Source organism: Pagrus pagrus, assembly GCF_965226575.1.
Source record: "Pagrus pagrus genome assembly, chromosome: 13".
Lineage (NCBI taxonomy): Eukaryota > Metazoa > Chordata > Actinopteri > Spariformes > Sparidae > Pagrus > Pagrus pagrus.
This window is the reverse complement of record NC_140197.1, coordinates 7,469,399-7,483,982: the sequence shown is the minus strand read 5'-3', so window position 1 is coordinate 7,483,982 and position 14,584 is coordinate 7,469,399. Positions and strand designations below refer to the sequence as shown.

General features: G+C 42.1%; 1 protein-coding gene across 1 annotated transcript; it reads right to left on the bottom strand.

Moving 5' to 3' along the window:
- Positions 1-8,137: 8,137 nt before the first annotated feature.
- LOC311267463 (calcium homeostasis modulator protein 5-like) lies at positions 8,138-14,119 on the bottom strand. Its single transcript, XM_084370544.1, has 2 exons — positions 13,463-14,119; positions 8,138-10,653 (listed from the first exon to the last, which is right to left on the bottom strand). Exons 1-2 carry the CDS (start codon positions 14,003-14,005, stop codon positions 10,264-10,266), a joined length of 933 nt encoding a protein of 310 aa, XP_084226670.1. The 5' UTR covers positions 14,006-14,119; the 3' UTR covers positions 8,138-10,263.
- Positions 14,120-14,584: the final 465 nt, after the last annotated feature.

Genomic DNA, 14,584 nt, shown 5'->3' with positions numbered 1-14,584 from the left:
ATGCCTGCCAGAAGTTTCTCAGTTTTATCGTCATCCTCTGATTCCATAGTGTGCAAAACACCTTGAGGAGGTAGACTATGGGGGTCAATGTTAGCCACTACCTCATCAAAAACTGGTTTTGGAGTAGATGAATCCGGGGCGAATAAAAACCTACCTCTGCCCCTGCCCAGTGTCGGTATTGGGGTGGATGTCACCGAACCCCTCCCTCTCCCAAATGTCATATTACTACTCTCCATCACTTGAATCACCAGATAAACAAATCCACCATATAATGAAATAAAAGAGGGAAAATGCAATGACTAAATGAAGAAAACAGAATATCACTATGTGGAGAAAAAAAAACAAAAAAAAGCAAAAAAAAGGATTCAGAAATGAAATTAAAAAAAACTGTTGAAACTTCTGTACAAAAATAAAAAAACAGCAATGTGTCAATTAAAATTAAATGCTCAAACCAAATATCAAATTAACTCAGCAGGTGATGTCACCCATCAAAACTTAACTCTCACAGTTATATATATCAGACCGAAAATATCAGTGAATTAAACAGCACCCATAAAGTCACTTCCCGTTTTTTTTTAAATACAAAAACACCAATTAAACAGATATGAAACTGAGAGTAAATCACCGTTATGCTGGTTTACTAAACAACACCGCTACCTCGTGGCTAAAAGTGGAAGACCATATTCCAACTGCGCCTACTGATGACGCGCCGAGACGCGGAGTGGCCCGCTCCCCTCCGCATCCAAGCAGACGAATCCAGGAAGTAGACGTGCCCCACTCACTGCGGCCGGTGTAGAAGCGCGGGTCACGGCACCAGTGTAACCAGGTTCAACTACACTTTGTTGTAGCTGGCTGGCTCAACCCCTCGACTCTGCGTTGTGTTTAATGATGGCCAGGAGGCTTGCGTTGCGGTTCGTGAGACCATTTATTCTGGGCAACTGGACAGGAACAGAATATGTACTGGTCATATACAGGCTCGACAGGCAGCTCACGTACAGCACACTCGATTGCACCTCTCATTAACTGGCCCAATAACATAATACAATATAATACACAAATACAGAATGTGGATAATGTACCTGGACAGGAACAGAATATGTACTGGTCACATACAGGCTCGACAGGCAGCTCACGTACAGCACACTACAACAGAACCGAAAGCTAATGTTAGCACCGAGGCTAACAAGCTAGCTGAAAAATTGCGTTTACACCATTAAATGAACATTCCAGCACCTACAAGTGCCGCGACTCACTCCTAGCTTGCACATTAACATCTTCAATAACCACAGTACGTCTATATTCATACAAGAGAGAATATTGACATAAATACACAATAATTGTATACAGCGCTGCACTTTGCAACTCACCTCGATTGCACCTCTCATTAACTGGCAGCGTTTCCTAACATGCACTTGGCATTCATAAACTGCCATTGAAAGAGGGCGCTGTTGAGCCACTAAACTCCCAAAAATACATTTCCAATACAAAGCAAGTGGAATCCCATACATACTGTGTTACACTACTACACGCCCCTCTCAGGGAGAGGATGTCGTTCACATAGATATATATAAAGGCTAGATGTCTTACGGCGGAGTCTAGAACGTCCTCACAGGTCGGCCATCTTGGTACAGGTTAGCTTTCCGGCTGTATCTGCTGAACCTGAGGTAAAGTCAGTGATCTGCACACACGCTAACACTCTTATCTCGCTGAAACCCTGACGGATTTACAAACAGTTTGGTTTCTTACACACGTCATTAACGTGGTTATAATTCTGGATGCTTGAACATGTTGAAATCACATCTTTTCTCTTCAAAGAAATCATCACAGTTTTAGTTTGAAGGATTTTTAGCTCCTCTTCTGGGTTTATAATGGGTGTGTATTGCGTGAGCTAGAGTGGGTGACATCATCGCTAGAGTGGAGAGCAGCTGCAAAAACTTTAGAAAAAACTCTCTTCAGCTTGATTTGGGTCCCACATCTTTTACTTCACATAGACAATATATACATAGAAATGTAGGAAATCTTGTTGGCTTTCAGATGATGGTCTTATCTCAGATGTAGGACTTATACTTTTGGCTGTAGAAGCCCTCGAGAAGCACTCCAGCAACTCCCCCATAAGCCGCAATGTTAACTTTGAGCCTAAATTTCTGGAGTGGAGCAGACGGTACCGGTTTTGTCTCTCGCTGTTGTGCCCTCATTTTTCACTCTACAGAAATAAAAAACACATCACAGGTTCAGCAATGTCTCCTGTTACTCACTGTATACATATTTTGGCCATAACCATTACACTTTTGTCTAGACCTGCAGGTGTTTGGGAGGTGTTTTCTCATTCATCCTTATGGGGAATTTTTCAAATTTCATCCTGCTACTGCTTCAGCACGTTCAGCTACAGAAACCGTTCAACTATCAAAATGTTCAGCTCGTTAAGCTCTTTCAGCCTTGAACTGTTTTAGCTTTTAGCTTTTCAACTTTTTCAAATATTAAGCTTTTTCAAAAATAATAGTAATATGGAAGCAAATGTGAAAATCCTCAAATCCTCTTCAAAACTCATCCACTTTCAACCTCTTCTTGTGTTAAAATATTTTCATTCAAAATTGGAAATATGGACTTGTATGGTTATTCGTCTCAAGGCCTCAATTATTCATAAGTATGCAGTGTCATAAATACATCTCTGTACAGGGTGGGGATTTCAACATGCAGCATTTCTTGATGTATAGCCTATTTGTAAAGGGAAATATTGTAGTCTACCTATTTTAGAACATTATTCTATTTTTTAGAACATAACATAATTATTCATAAGTATGCAGTGTCATAACTACATCTTTGACGTTTATAACAAACCAAACCGTTTGAAAATCGGTTGAAAATTGAGCAAGTTATGGTTATTTAAAAAGTACATGTTTCATTACCAACACAATGTTATGGGTGAGCGAGCTACCTGTACCAAGATGGCCGACCTGTGCAGACGTTCGACTCCGTTGGCCAGCAACGCGGACGAGACATCTAGCCTTTATATATATCTATGGTCGTTCACGCTAGCGGTAGCATGTGCTAATGTTTACGGTGTCCTACTACACGCCCCTCTCAGGGAGAGGATGTCGTTCACGCTAGCGGTAGCATGTGCTAATGTTTACGGTGGATGTATCACTATGGCTCGCGAGATGCTGTCGTTCAACCACACCAGTTTGACCCAGAATCGGACCCAGAAGGAGAGGCTCAGAAAAATACAGACTCTGCGGCTGCAGCAGGACTCCCCGACACAACCACCCGGCTCCCACCCCCCACTGACCTGCAACAGGTAACAGCTAAAAACAGCTAGCGAAAGCTGTGTTTGTCTCCAACACAGTCTCCAAACTCTTGGACACTGTCCGCATAGTCTCTGTCTCCAGTCTGCATATGTTTCCAGACTTTTTACTGTGACAACCAAGCTCCCTCGTAATATTATTAACATTAAACTCGCTTCAAACGCCGTTGCATAGCGGACCGAAGCGGAGCTAACTAGTTAGCCAGTTTCAAGCTTACTTCACCATACTCGGAGGCAACTGTAAATACTATCAAAACGTGGAGGGTCAGTGTCGAGGCAAAGCCAGCTTTGTAATGACCCTCGTTACTGAAGCAGTCTGATGTGAAGCGGTTAGCACACACAAACAGACTCAAAAGAACCGTAGCCGGCACGTTGTCGTTAAAAATGAAACGCAACCACTGTCTCTTCTGTAGCTGGGACAGAGTATAGGCACTTATTTTGATTTTTACAAACAAAAACAGAGCACTTCTCGTTGCGCTTCGACATGGTGCTTTTGATAGCGTAATGGCGGATCTCCGAGACGGTAGCACTGTACCTGGTGGGTGGACACTGTGGGTGGGATTATTCCGGTCGTCGACGTCGACGACCGGCCGAAATTTGACTCGCTCATCTGGAAACTGCAGGCAAGACACCGTCAGAAATCTGTATCTCACTCAAAAAAGCACGGATGGTCTTTTTTCAAAGTTTGTATGCGTGTGGCAGCACCATAGACCCAAAATAACACCCCGAATCCCAGAAAAGGTGAGTTTTTCATAATATGGGACCTTTAAAATACATTAAATTGAGCATTTGTACGTCAAGATTAAATTGGAAGCACAATCTTCATTTGACGTTAAACTTGTTTTAATAAGTCTTAATCAATAATATTCTGAATTAGACACATTGTTTTTTTGGAGCTAATAACGGAAGTTGCTAAGGAGTGAGACGTCTCACTTCTCTCTGATCTCTGTTGAGAGTTGCACCAAGTCAGCAGGTAGCTGAGGACATAGATATATATATAAAGGCTAGATGTCTCGTCCGCGTTGCTGGCCAACGGAGTCGAACGTCCGCACAGGTCGGCCATCTTGGTACAGGTAGCTCGCTCACCCATAACATTGTGTTGGCAATGAAACATGTACTTTTTAAATAACCATAACTTGCTCAATTTTCAACCGATTTTCAAACGGTTTGGTTTGTTATAAACGTCAAGGATGTAGTTATGACACTGCATACTTATGAATAATTATGTTATGTTCTAAAAAATAGAATAATGTTCTAAAATAGGTAGACTACGATATTTCCCTTTAGAAATAGGCTATACATCAAGAAATGCTGCATGTTGAAATCCCCACCCTGTACAGAGATATATTTATGACACTACATACTTATGAATAATTGAGGCCTTGAGACGAATAACCATACAAGTCCATATTTCCAATTTTGAATGAAAATATTTTAACACAAGAGGAGGTTGAAAGTGGATGAGTTTTGAAGAGGATTTGAGGATTTTCACATTTGCTTCCATATTACTATTATTTTTGAAAAAGCTTAATATTTGAAAAACTTGAAAAGCTAAAAAGCTGAACTGTACAAGGCTGAAAGAGCTTAAAAAGCTGAACATGTTGATAGTTGAACGGTTTCTATAGCTGAACGTATGCTGAAGTAGTAGTAAAATGAAATTTGAAAAATTCCCCATAAGGATGAATGAGAAAACACCTCCAAAACACCTGCAGGTCTAGACAAAAGTGTAATGGTTATGGCCAAAATATGTATACAGTGAGTAACAGGAGACATTGCTGAACCATGTGATGTGTTTTTTATTTCTGTAGAGTGAAAAATGAGGGAGCCAGAGCGAGAGGCAAAACCGGTACCGTCTGCTCTCCTCCAGAAATGTAGGCTCAAAGTTAACACTGCGGCTTATGGGGGAGTTGCTGGAGTGCTTGTTGCTCGAGGGCTTCTACAGCCAAAAGTATAAGTCCTACATCTGAGATAAGACCATCATCTGAAAGCCAACAACATTTCCTACATTTCTATGTATATATTGTCTATGTAAAGTAAAAGATGTGGGACCCAAATCAAGCTGAAGAGAGTTTTTTCTAAAGTTTTTGCAGCTGCTCTCCACTCTAGCGATGATGTCACGCACTCTAGCTCACGCAATACACACCCATTATAAACCCAGAAGACGAGCTGAAAATCCTTCAAACTAAAACTGTGATGATTTCTTCAAAGAGAAAAGATGCGATTTCAACATGTTCAAACATCCAGAATTATAACCACGTTAATGACGTTTGTAAGAAACCAAACTGTTTGTAAATCCGTCAAGGTTTCAGCGAGATAAGAGTGCTAGTGTTTGTGCAGATCACTGACTTTACCTCAGATCCAGCCAGAAAGCTATCCTGTACCAAGATGGCCGACCTGTGATGATGTTCTAGACTCCGCCGTAAGATATCTAGCCTTTATATATATATCTATGGCTGAGGAGACGTTACTTTTTAATATCTTTAACTTCAGTCTCTCTTTCAAACTCAGCGCCAACTGAACGATGTTCAAGCGCTGCTTGACAGAGACAGATGGAAAGACATTAACAAGCCAACTGCTTTAACTTCCCCTCACATCAGAGTAACGCGTCTGAAAAGGAGAGTAAACTAGCGCGTTCACCCAACGTTACGTTCAAATCACATGCAGAAGTATCTGCTGCCAGACTACAGAGCAGCTACATTCAAATAGTTAATTTTTCTGACTTGATTATTAATTAAATATTTTTTTAGTTTGAGTGTTTGTAGTTTAGGGATTAAAGCAGTAATTTCATTATGCTGTCTTGTGTTGCATAATGCCAATCAAATGTATCTTGAATTTGGGTAGGGATGAGCAAAGGTAGGGAAGGAGTAGGGATGAGGCGGATGAAGGGAAAGGTGAGTAAGGGAATCTGAGACAAACAATATGTTGACCTAATGTAAGTAGACTTGAAAGGTTATTAGAGGTGTGGAATAAGGAGATGAAGACACCCAAGACAGTAAGGTGCAGTGGGAGTTATGTAAATGTTTTATGTATAAATTGTGCCTAAAATATACATCAAGCATTAAAGGGGACATATTATGCAAAACTGACTTTTTCCTTGCTTTAGTATGTATATTTGCGTATCCGGAGTGCCTCCCCACCCCCTAAGCATGAGTTTTGACAACTAAGTCAATATTTTGTACCTGGCAGAGTCAGGAATTGAGTCTCTAAACGAGCCGTTTGGATTTCACCCGGATTGTGACGTAACAGTCCGGGTGATTTGCATACTCTTTGCGTATCTCCTCCCACATTACGCCAGCTACCTGAACGAGGATCCGCCATTTTTTTCCCCTCGCTAACTTGTACGCGACAGCCTGACCGCTACCATGTACAACCCGAAAGCCAAGCACTGCTGCTCTGTCGTCAGATGCACGGATCCTCATGTTTCGCTACATCGCCTCCCTACCAAAGAGGATATCAGAGCGAAGAGGCTACTTTTTATTTATCAGGGTCCCAGCTTCAGTGAGCAGAAGCGTTATGGTCACTTCACGCCGGACTGTTTCAGCAGCCAGGGTCAGTACAACGCTGGACTGGCAACGAGATTGTCCCTTGAAAGATGGATCCATACCCGCTGTCAGTGATGGAACTGTAAGTATTTAAAAAAACAGTGTAGTTTGTGTTACTTTGGCCGTTTAGCACATGAGCTAACGCTAACCGTGGGTGTAAATATGAGGCTGAGCCAACATTACATGTGAAGTTATCAACGTTGGGCTTACTGGCCGTAGGATTCACGATAATGTTAATGATACGAAACGTTTATTTGTCATATCAGCACTCTTTTAAAACATGACGGTGAATTGAGACAATGAATTAGGATATTGAAATTTTATCGCTTCTAACCGGCCGGTGAACCACTGCTCGGCCGTGAACATGGGGAGGAGACGGGGTGAAATGTCTCAGTTGTTCGCGGACAGTGAGCTGCTGCTCGGCGGTGAACAAACAGAGGAGACGGTGTGACATCGTCTCAGTTGTGTGTGTCAGTTGTTCGCGGACGTTTAGCTGCTGTTCCGCGGTGAACACGCAGAGGAAACGGTATGAACTGGTCTGTTATTCACAGCTAGTGAGCTACGTTCATTCATTAGCATGTTGTGCTAAAGGACAGTGTGTAAGCAAACTTCTAGAAGAGTGTCTTGTCTGAATGCACTGCTGACTGTGTGACAGCCCGAGGAGCTGCTGTAGTTTGGCAGATGTCATGGCTCTGGGAGACTGTCCTCTGACCGTTTTTCTGTGTGTTGGTATACATGTAATACGTGTGTAGCGTTAGCCGTAGCGTTAGCTGTACGGTACAGCTAATGCTACAGCCTGTAGCGTTAGCTGCTGGCATGAGAGACCTGAGAGCACCAAAACGTTATCTGCAGTAAAGCAATCACTACTTTGTTTTGGAGCCGGAGACAGGGGCTACCTGCTACATGTCTGCTGTGCTACTATCAGTTATTTGCAGGCACGGACACTGAAAAGCTGCGCCGCGCTGTGTATTGCTCGTTGTTGTTGTTGTTGTTGTTGTTTTTTTTTTGTTTTCGTTTTTTTTTCTCTCAACTTTATTGAAAGTTGCTGTGTGTCGCTCGTTGCCATGGTCCCGCGATGCCGTCCTCACGTCTTCCGGTCGGCAGGAAGAAGTGGGCGGCGCACGCAGTAGCTCATTAACATAATGAAAAAAAAGTCAGAATCCGGCCGCTGAGAGCAGGGCTGTGAAACTGGTGTGTAAACAACCCTGCTGTGCTCAATCCTTCGGTTTTTTCGACCAAAGCATGTTACTATCAGTCCATTTAGACATCAAGGACCCATGTCAACAAGCAGAAATGAGCATAATATGTCTCCTTTAATATCACTGGAAGTCCTCCAGAAAGAAATGCAGTCCAGCAGTATCAAACAACTTAAACAAATCAGCCACAAGATTGTAGGCTATAAGCATCAGAGAGGGAAGGGAAGAGGGAGGCTGTCATTTTTCCTGTCACATTCAATCCGCTCAATATGGCCAATAAAAGAGTTATTAATACATGTAAATGGCTAAAAGTTCTTGCATAGTAGGCTACATAGTTTTTTTTATAAACTGACCAAGTTTATCTGGGAGATGCAAAATGAAGCCAATTCTCGAACAAGTCAACCCCAAAATTCTCAGAAATAGCAAGGACACATAAGAACAACGTGTTCTCAGTTGTAGCTACGCTCCCAACTTCGTAAAATAGCTATAACTTAGTGAATAGGTTAGTTTGTAAATCCAAAGTATGGCAAAATTTCAAAAGCAGTGTGCACAGCAGTCGACTGCGGTCACACAGTAGCCATTTTCTCTAACGTCACATTCAGGGTGGGAAGTTCAACTGCTGTTATCAAAGGATAATGCCATTTTTAGGGAAATGCTGACTGACCAGCAACCAAAAAGACAACGGATAGTGAAAATCTGGAGGGGCGTCAGGCCATATCTCTAGGTAGAACAACACACTTGATCACCCATTAGGTACTGTTATACAACAGCTAACATAAGTTTACAATAGCTGAGGTTGAATAAATCACTCAAAGAGGAGCGTTTATATTTGAGAATTGATTTACAGCTTCTCTATCTAATCATGTAACACTATCAAACAGCAGTATTATTAAGGAAGTGGTTGTATGCTAATGTTAGCTAGTGTCTAACGATAGCTAATGGGTTATCAAATATGTTGTTTAACTTCACATATGGCTTGATGTCCCACAGAATTTTCATTATCCATTGTCTTTACAGTTGCTTTTCAATCGATTAGCTGGGAATTGATAATGATTAGCCAGATTCACTACACTTATACAACCTGCAGTACAGTACAGTACAGTACAGTACAGTATAGTGCAGCAGTACGACTTTGGAGCTTCTTAGCTTGAGAATGATATCAGAGGAAAATGGCTGCTGTGTGAATACGGTCTATTAATAGGCCTCAGATGTATGCAGAGGTAGGCTGAATTAGTGTGTATAAAATAGTGGTTATTTAATGTGCTTAGGGGCAATTGTACCATTGCAGTTTGAAAATAACCACATTCTTTGGAGCAGTGGTTTCCAAACTTTGTCTGCAGTGCCTCCCTTCTGTAGATAACAAAGTTTTCAAGTGTCTACTTGAATTATAAATTGAATTATTCTAAACATTGTCTGTAATTACAACAGAACCGCAACTTCAGTGTGACGTCTTACTGAAATAACTAAACAAGGAACATGCCACCATAGTGGAGGCATTAAAAGTGCAGCATGCATCTTTTCTAAAATTTTACTCTGCCACAACATTCATTGATTACAAAACAAATCCTAAAAAATTCTCTGCACAAAAATGGCAACTCCCTGAGGAACAAACAAAAATCTGAACATTTTCTTTGCAATAAATACACCACACCATTGTAGAACCATCTAGCCATCTCTACCATGTGCCTTGTCATATGTTTTGGTAGCTGTCATGTTTGATGCAGATTCACTGTCTGCTTTATGTTTACTGGGAGTCTTGTTACAAACTTGTCCATGCTTTGGTAGCGGCGCCTCATTGATTACGCCTCACTGCTGAATCAAGTGCCCTCCACTTTGGAATACACTACTTTGGGAGTAACATTGTGGAAAAGCACCTTTGTCAGTGAGGAGTCAGCCAAGTTTGTCAAATTTGAGTCAATCTGATACATACAAAAGAGGGTTATGGGTGGGACTTATAATGGAAGTGGGTAGTTCTTAAGCCCAAAGTTGGTGATTTAAGCCTGAAATTTATATGGGTTAATCAGAAGTTGTTATGTTTATTTATTAGAAAACTAATTACAAAACAACCTCAGAATTAAACTTCAAGATTAAGAGAACTATTTAGTTGGTTTAGCTTTTTTAAACCCTGAATGAATAAACTTCAGTCAGCTACCCAATGAGGATTTCCATAAAAAATACATTATCTGTACAGAGTATTCACTCAACCACACGACAAACTCCTCATCTAGCTCATCTCTATTCCATGCTCTAACTCCATTACAGGTCTCTTTTCTGGTGTGAAGTCCCTGTCTGTCCTCTCCACATAACGCTGCAGGGTGCTGTAATACTGCTCGCTCCTGGAAAAGGTGTAGAGTGCAGAGATCTCCTCCCATGCCTTGTGGTTGGGGAAAGGGAATGGTTCAGGGTCCTTATTCTCAAAGAAGCTCTGCAGGTTTCTCTCAGCCAGCTTGGTAGCGTAGTCCAAAGCGAAGCCATCAAAGCGCTCCTTCTCTTTCTCAATGTAGCGTTTCCAGAATGTGAGCTGCAGGAAGCTGACTTTGGAACGACAGTTTGTGCAGCAAGTACCCAGGAGGCCCACGATGGCAGCGATAATGATAATACACCAGCCCAGGATCTGCAGACAAACAAGAATGATATAAACTTAAATTTACTCCACACTATGAAAGACCCCTAGAGAATACCTGATTTGAATAAGATAAGTTGATTAGTAGCTCCTGTCTCAACATCTGCTATACTGATAATGGTGCTGTGAGTATGTAAAGTCAGGGGAAATCAAATGTACCTCACCTTCAGACCTGTATTGCATAAAACAACATTTTATTGGAAATGTAATCTTCTGTGAAATGGTTGTGATCATACATCCGCACAATGTCCACTCCGTTAATTACTCGATCCCCATTTTATAAATATAAAAAACCGTAGTTTCAATCATTCTCGGCCACTGAGTGTAGCCATTACTGTGGTTCGCCTTGTCTGACCATCTGTCTGTCTCTGTTTCTTTGTCAATGCGATAGCATCACAACCATGCAATATGCAGTCACGAAACTTTACCGGTTTGTAGTTGGGATCAAAATGAAGGCACAGTTCAAAGATTGCCATGGACTTCTATAACTATAGGCGACTTCTATAACTACCTTCTAACACTTTTTGGCGTACTCCTGGGTACGACAAACCAGACGTTCTCCTGTAGTAGACTGTCTAGCTACAGTGTCAGGGAGTGTTAAGATAGAATTGCGCATGCGCAGTGTGGAGCTTTTTTTTCTCGCTCTGTCAAAAAAAAAAAAAAAAACATTGCTTGAATGGTCTTGAATTGTCGCCGCTTGAAGCCCCTTGGTAATCACTACTGAGATGACATGGATGGGAACGTGAACATACTGGCGTTGTGCCTGTTGTCAGTTTGATGTGGTGGTTCGTCCCAAAGCCTGTGAAAACTTTTGCATAATGTCTGCTGTGGCTGTGAAGGAGCTTTTTGAAGTCTGGGAAAGTAACCCTGGCGATGTTATTGTGATGTCATCATTATCAATCAATGTTATTATTTATTAATTTGGTAGCAGATAGTACGGAGCTTAGGAAATTAAGGGAAACCCCGTTTCTAGACTGATGTCAGCATGGCGCTCCATGATGACTGAATTCAAAGAACACTGAAGTATCCATCTATACTTACCATCTTGGTGTGTCGAGGAGCCATACTTTCTGTGCGGTGTGCAGTTTCCCTTTGATTTGTGTGACTAATCCTGATACATTTTTCCATCAACACTGACACATAGAACTATGTTACAGTAGCATGGCTCAAGGAGTGGTTAAAGGAGAAAGAGTGAGGCACTGGCTACACTCATGGTAGACAGTGTAGGCGATCGGAGCAGAGGAAAAGGGTGGCAGTGATGTTGTATAGTAGCAGTAAATGCACGTTGCAGGTTACAGTTCGCCCAGGAACTGTGACCTGAGTCTGTAGGATTACAAATATCTGCACACTCTGCTCTGCCTAGGTTGTAAACTGCAGATGCACATATTTATCCAGTGAGTTTTTAATGGAGATCAACCTTGTGTTTACATGTGTTTTGTCCAAAAAATAAACTTGAAGCGTAATTACACGCCTCAAGTCGCAGAGCTGTTGTTTGAGAAATGCAACTGAAAAAACACATCTGACACATCCCCAGCAGGACCACATAGTCAGTGTACCAAACCTCCAGGCCACCCCACAATCCAGTTTTTTAGGATCTTGACTTATATTAGGGACTACATTTCAGAATATCTCAGCTCAATATGCGTGTTATCCCGTTACTTTATGGACGTGCAATACTGAATCACTGGAATACTCCTTAGTCTCTCTTACAGACTTCCAAGAATTCTGTGGCAGTGAGGCAACATTCAGATAATTATGTCATTTTGTCCCTGTACTACACAAATTCAACACAGCTGACATCCATCTGACTCAAGTTACAGTTCAGCCAGAGGTTGTATCACCACATAAAGACTGGAGCTAGAACCGCACATGAAAACATAAAAAACCAGAACTGAAAATCTAATTTAAAGTTAGTTTATTCACCGTTGCGACTTAAAGGGCAACTCCAGCAATGTAGTGTTGCAGTTCCATAAAGTTACAGGGACACAAGAGACAGATCAAACAGAATGGTTAGAGCATGGTGTTTAATGGAATTAAACACCATGCTCTAAATTTCCCATCATTCAACTGGATAGCATCTTTCATTAGACCCTCACTGCCTGGTGGACACCCTCATCGGTTTAACTCCATATCATCATACCTCAAGTATGTAATGTTTTGTGTTTTGTGTGAATCATGTGACACCACTATGACATCACCAGGGTTGTGTTTTTCAGGCTTAACAAAGCTCCTCCAAATCATTAATGTACTACACATCTGGAGAAACAACACTGCACAGATTTAGTGGGCTGCATAACCAGGAAGTAGGAAGCTAGAAAACTTTTTATTGGCTATTGGCTATTGTGCCAGGTGAGCAGTTCTCATTGGACTGAATAGGCACCTTTGCAATCTGTTTCTAGCTCTTCTTATCCTTGAGTTACTGGGTAGGCCACTGGGAAACATTTATGGGTGATACTTCTAGTGCTTGGCAGAGCTAGCATACGTGGCAAAGCATCATAATAACTGATGCACCAGCAGCTCTTTCAGGGCTTCCAAAGCATTAGCTAGTTGGCTAAGCAGTAGTAATAGTGTTAGTAATATTCATAATACAAAGTCCTGAGGATTAGCGTCCTGTTAGGATGGAAAGTTCCAGTTAAATGACTGGATACACCAGGTAGAAAAAGGTGGATGAATCTATGCTTCAAATCCAGAGAGAACATTATACTACTTTTATAGCATAGGTTGGACTCCCTATGAGTAATCTTAGTTTTATTAGGACTGTAGTTGAATGCTCAAACAGACCCACATATGTGTCTCTTACCTGTGACTGGGCCCTGAACATTAGCAGCAGCTCCATGCGCTCATCACTGGACAGTTTGGACCGGCCACAGGGTACTCGGGCCAGCTCCTCCCGACACTTCAGGGTCTTATTTTTACAGAACAGATCCACCACAATGTTATCATCGAGACCGCTGACAGCACACTCATAAAAGGTCCCATTGAGAAGGGCGACAGACAGCCACATAATAGGAGCCACGCAAGCCCCGGAGAAGATGTCCATGAACACCCTGAGGCAGCCAAAGCAGTTCCCACGGGGGCAAAGCTTCATGGGATTGAGGCAGCAGCCAGTATAGAGCCTCCACAACCTGGTGCTGAAGAACAGACCCATGACGAGCAGCACTGCAGCTGGGCCCAGCAGGAAAGTCAGCCCATAGGCAAAGTTCTGGTCATGATTGCACGGGCACTGAAAGGAGACCATGGAAAAGACTCGCTCTCCACCTATAGTCAGGAGAGCCATGAAACTGTAGCCAATGGTGGCTTTCTGGTTCATGAAGAAACGCAGGACAGTCTGGAAGTTATCCATGGTTTCAGCTGGAAGGTTTTTCACGCACTCCACAGGAGATTAAAAAAAGTAAAAGACAGACAGTGAAAAGAGAAAAAGTTGACGTTGAAAGTTGTATTTGCAGCCTGCAGTCATTCCCTGTCCGCTGTTCTTTCACAGCTGAAGACAAAACACATCTGCCAAGCCTGTCTGTGCCCCTCCCTTAGCTCTCTTCAGGCTCCTCCTTTTGTCACTCTGACGCTCCCTCCCACCAAATATCTCTTGACTCCTCATACATTACCTACTCCTTATCCAAAGGAAAGCCCCTGCAGCACTGCCAAAGCAAAGGTACAGCCCCAGTGGTGTAAAATTACAACACTCCTCTTTCTGTTTACCGCTACATCCCCCTTATTTACGGCTCTTTATACGCTTTGCTCTTCAGCTCTGTGTTGAGTCATTTGCAAAAATCTTGCTGGTCTAGTTTTCATGATTACTTGTCCTTGTCCTTTGACAGCAATGTTTGGGAATGCAGCCTCAAGCTATTCATGCTGGCAAAAATAAAAAGGCAAACAACTGAAAAATGATCTGTCGAATGTATTTCTTTTCATGCACATGCATTCA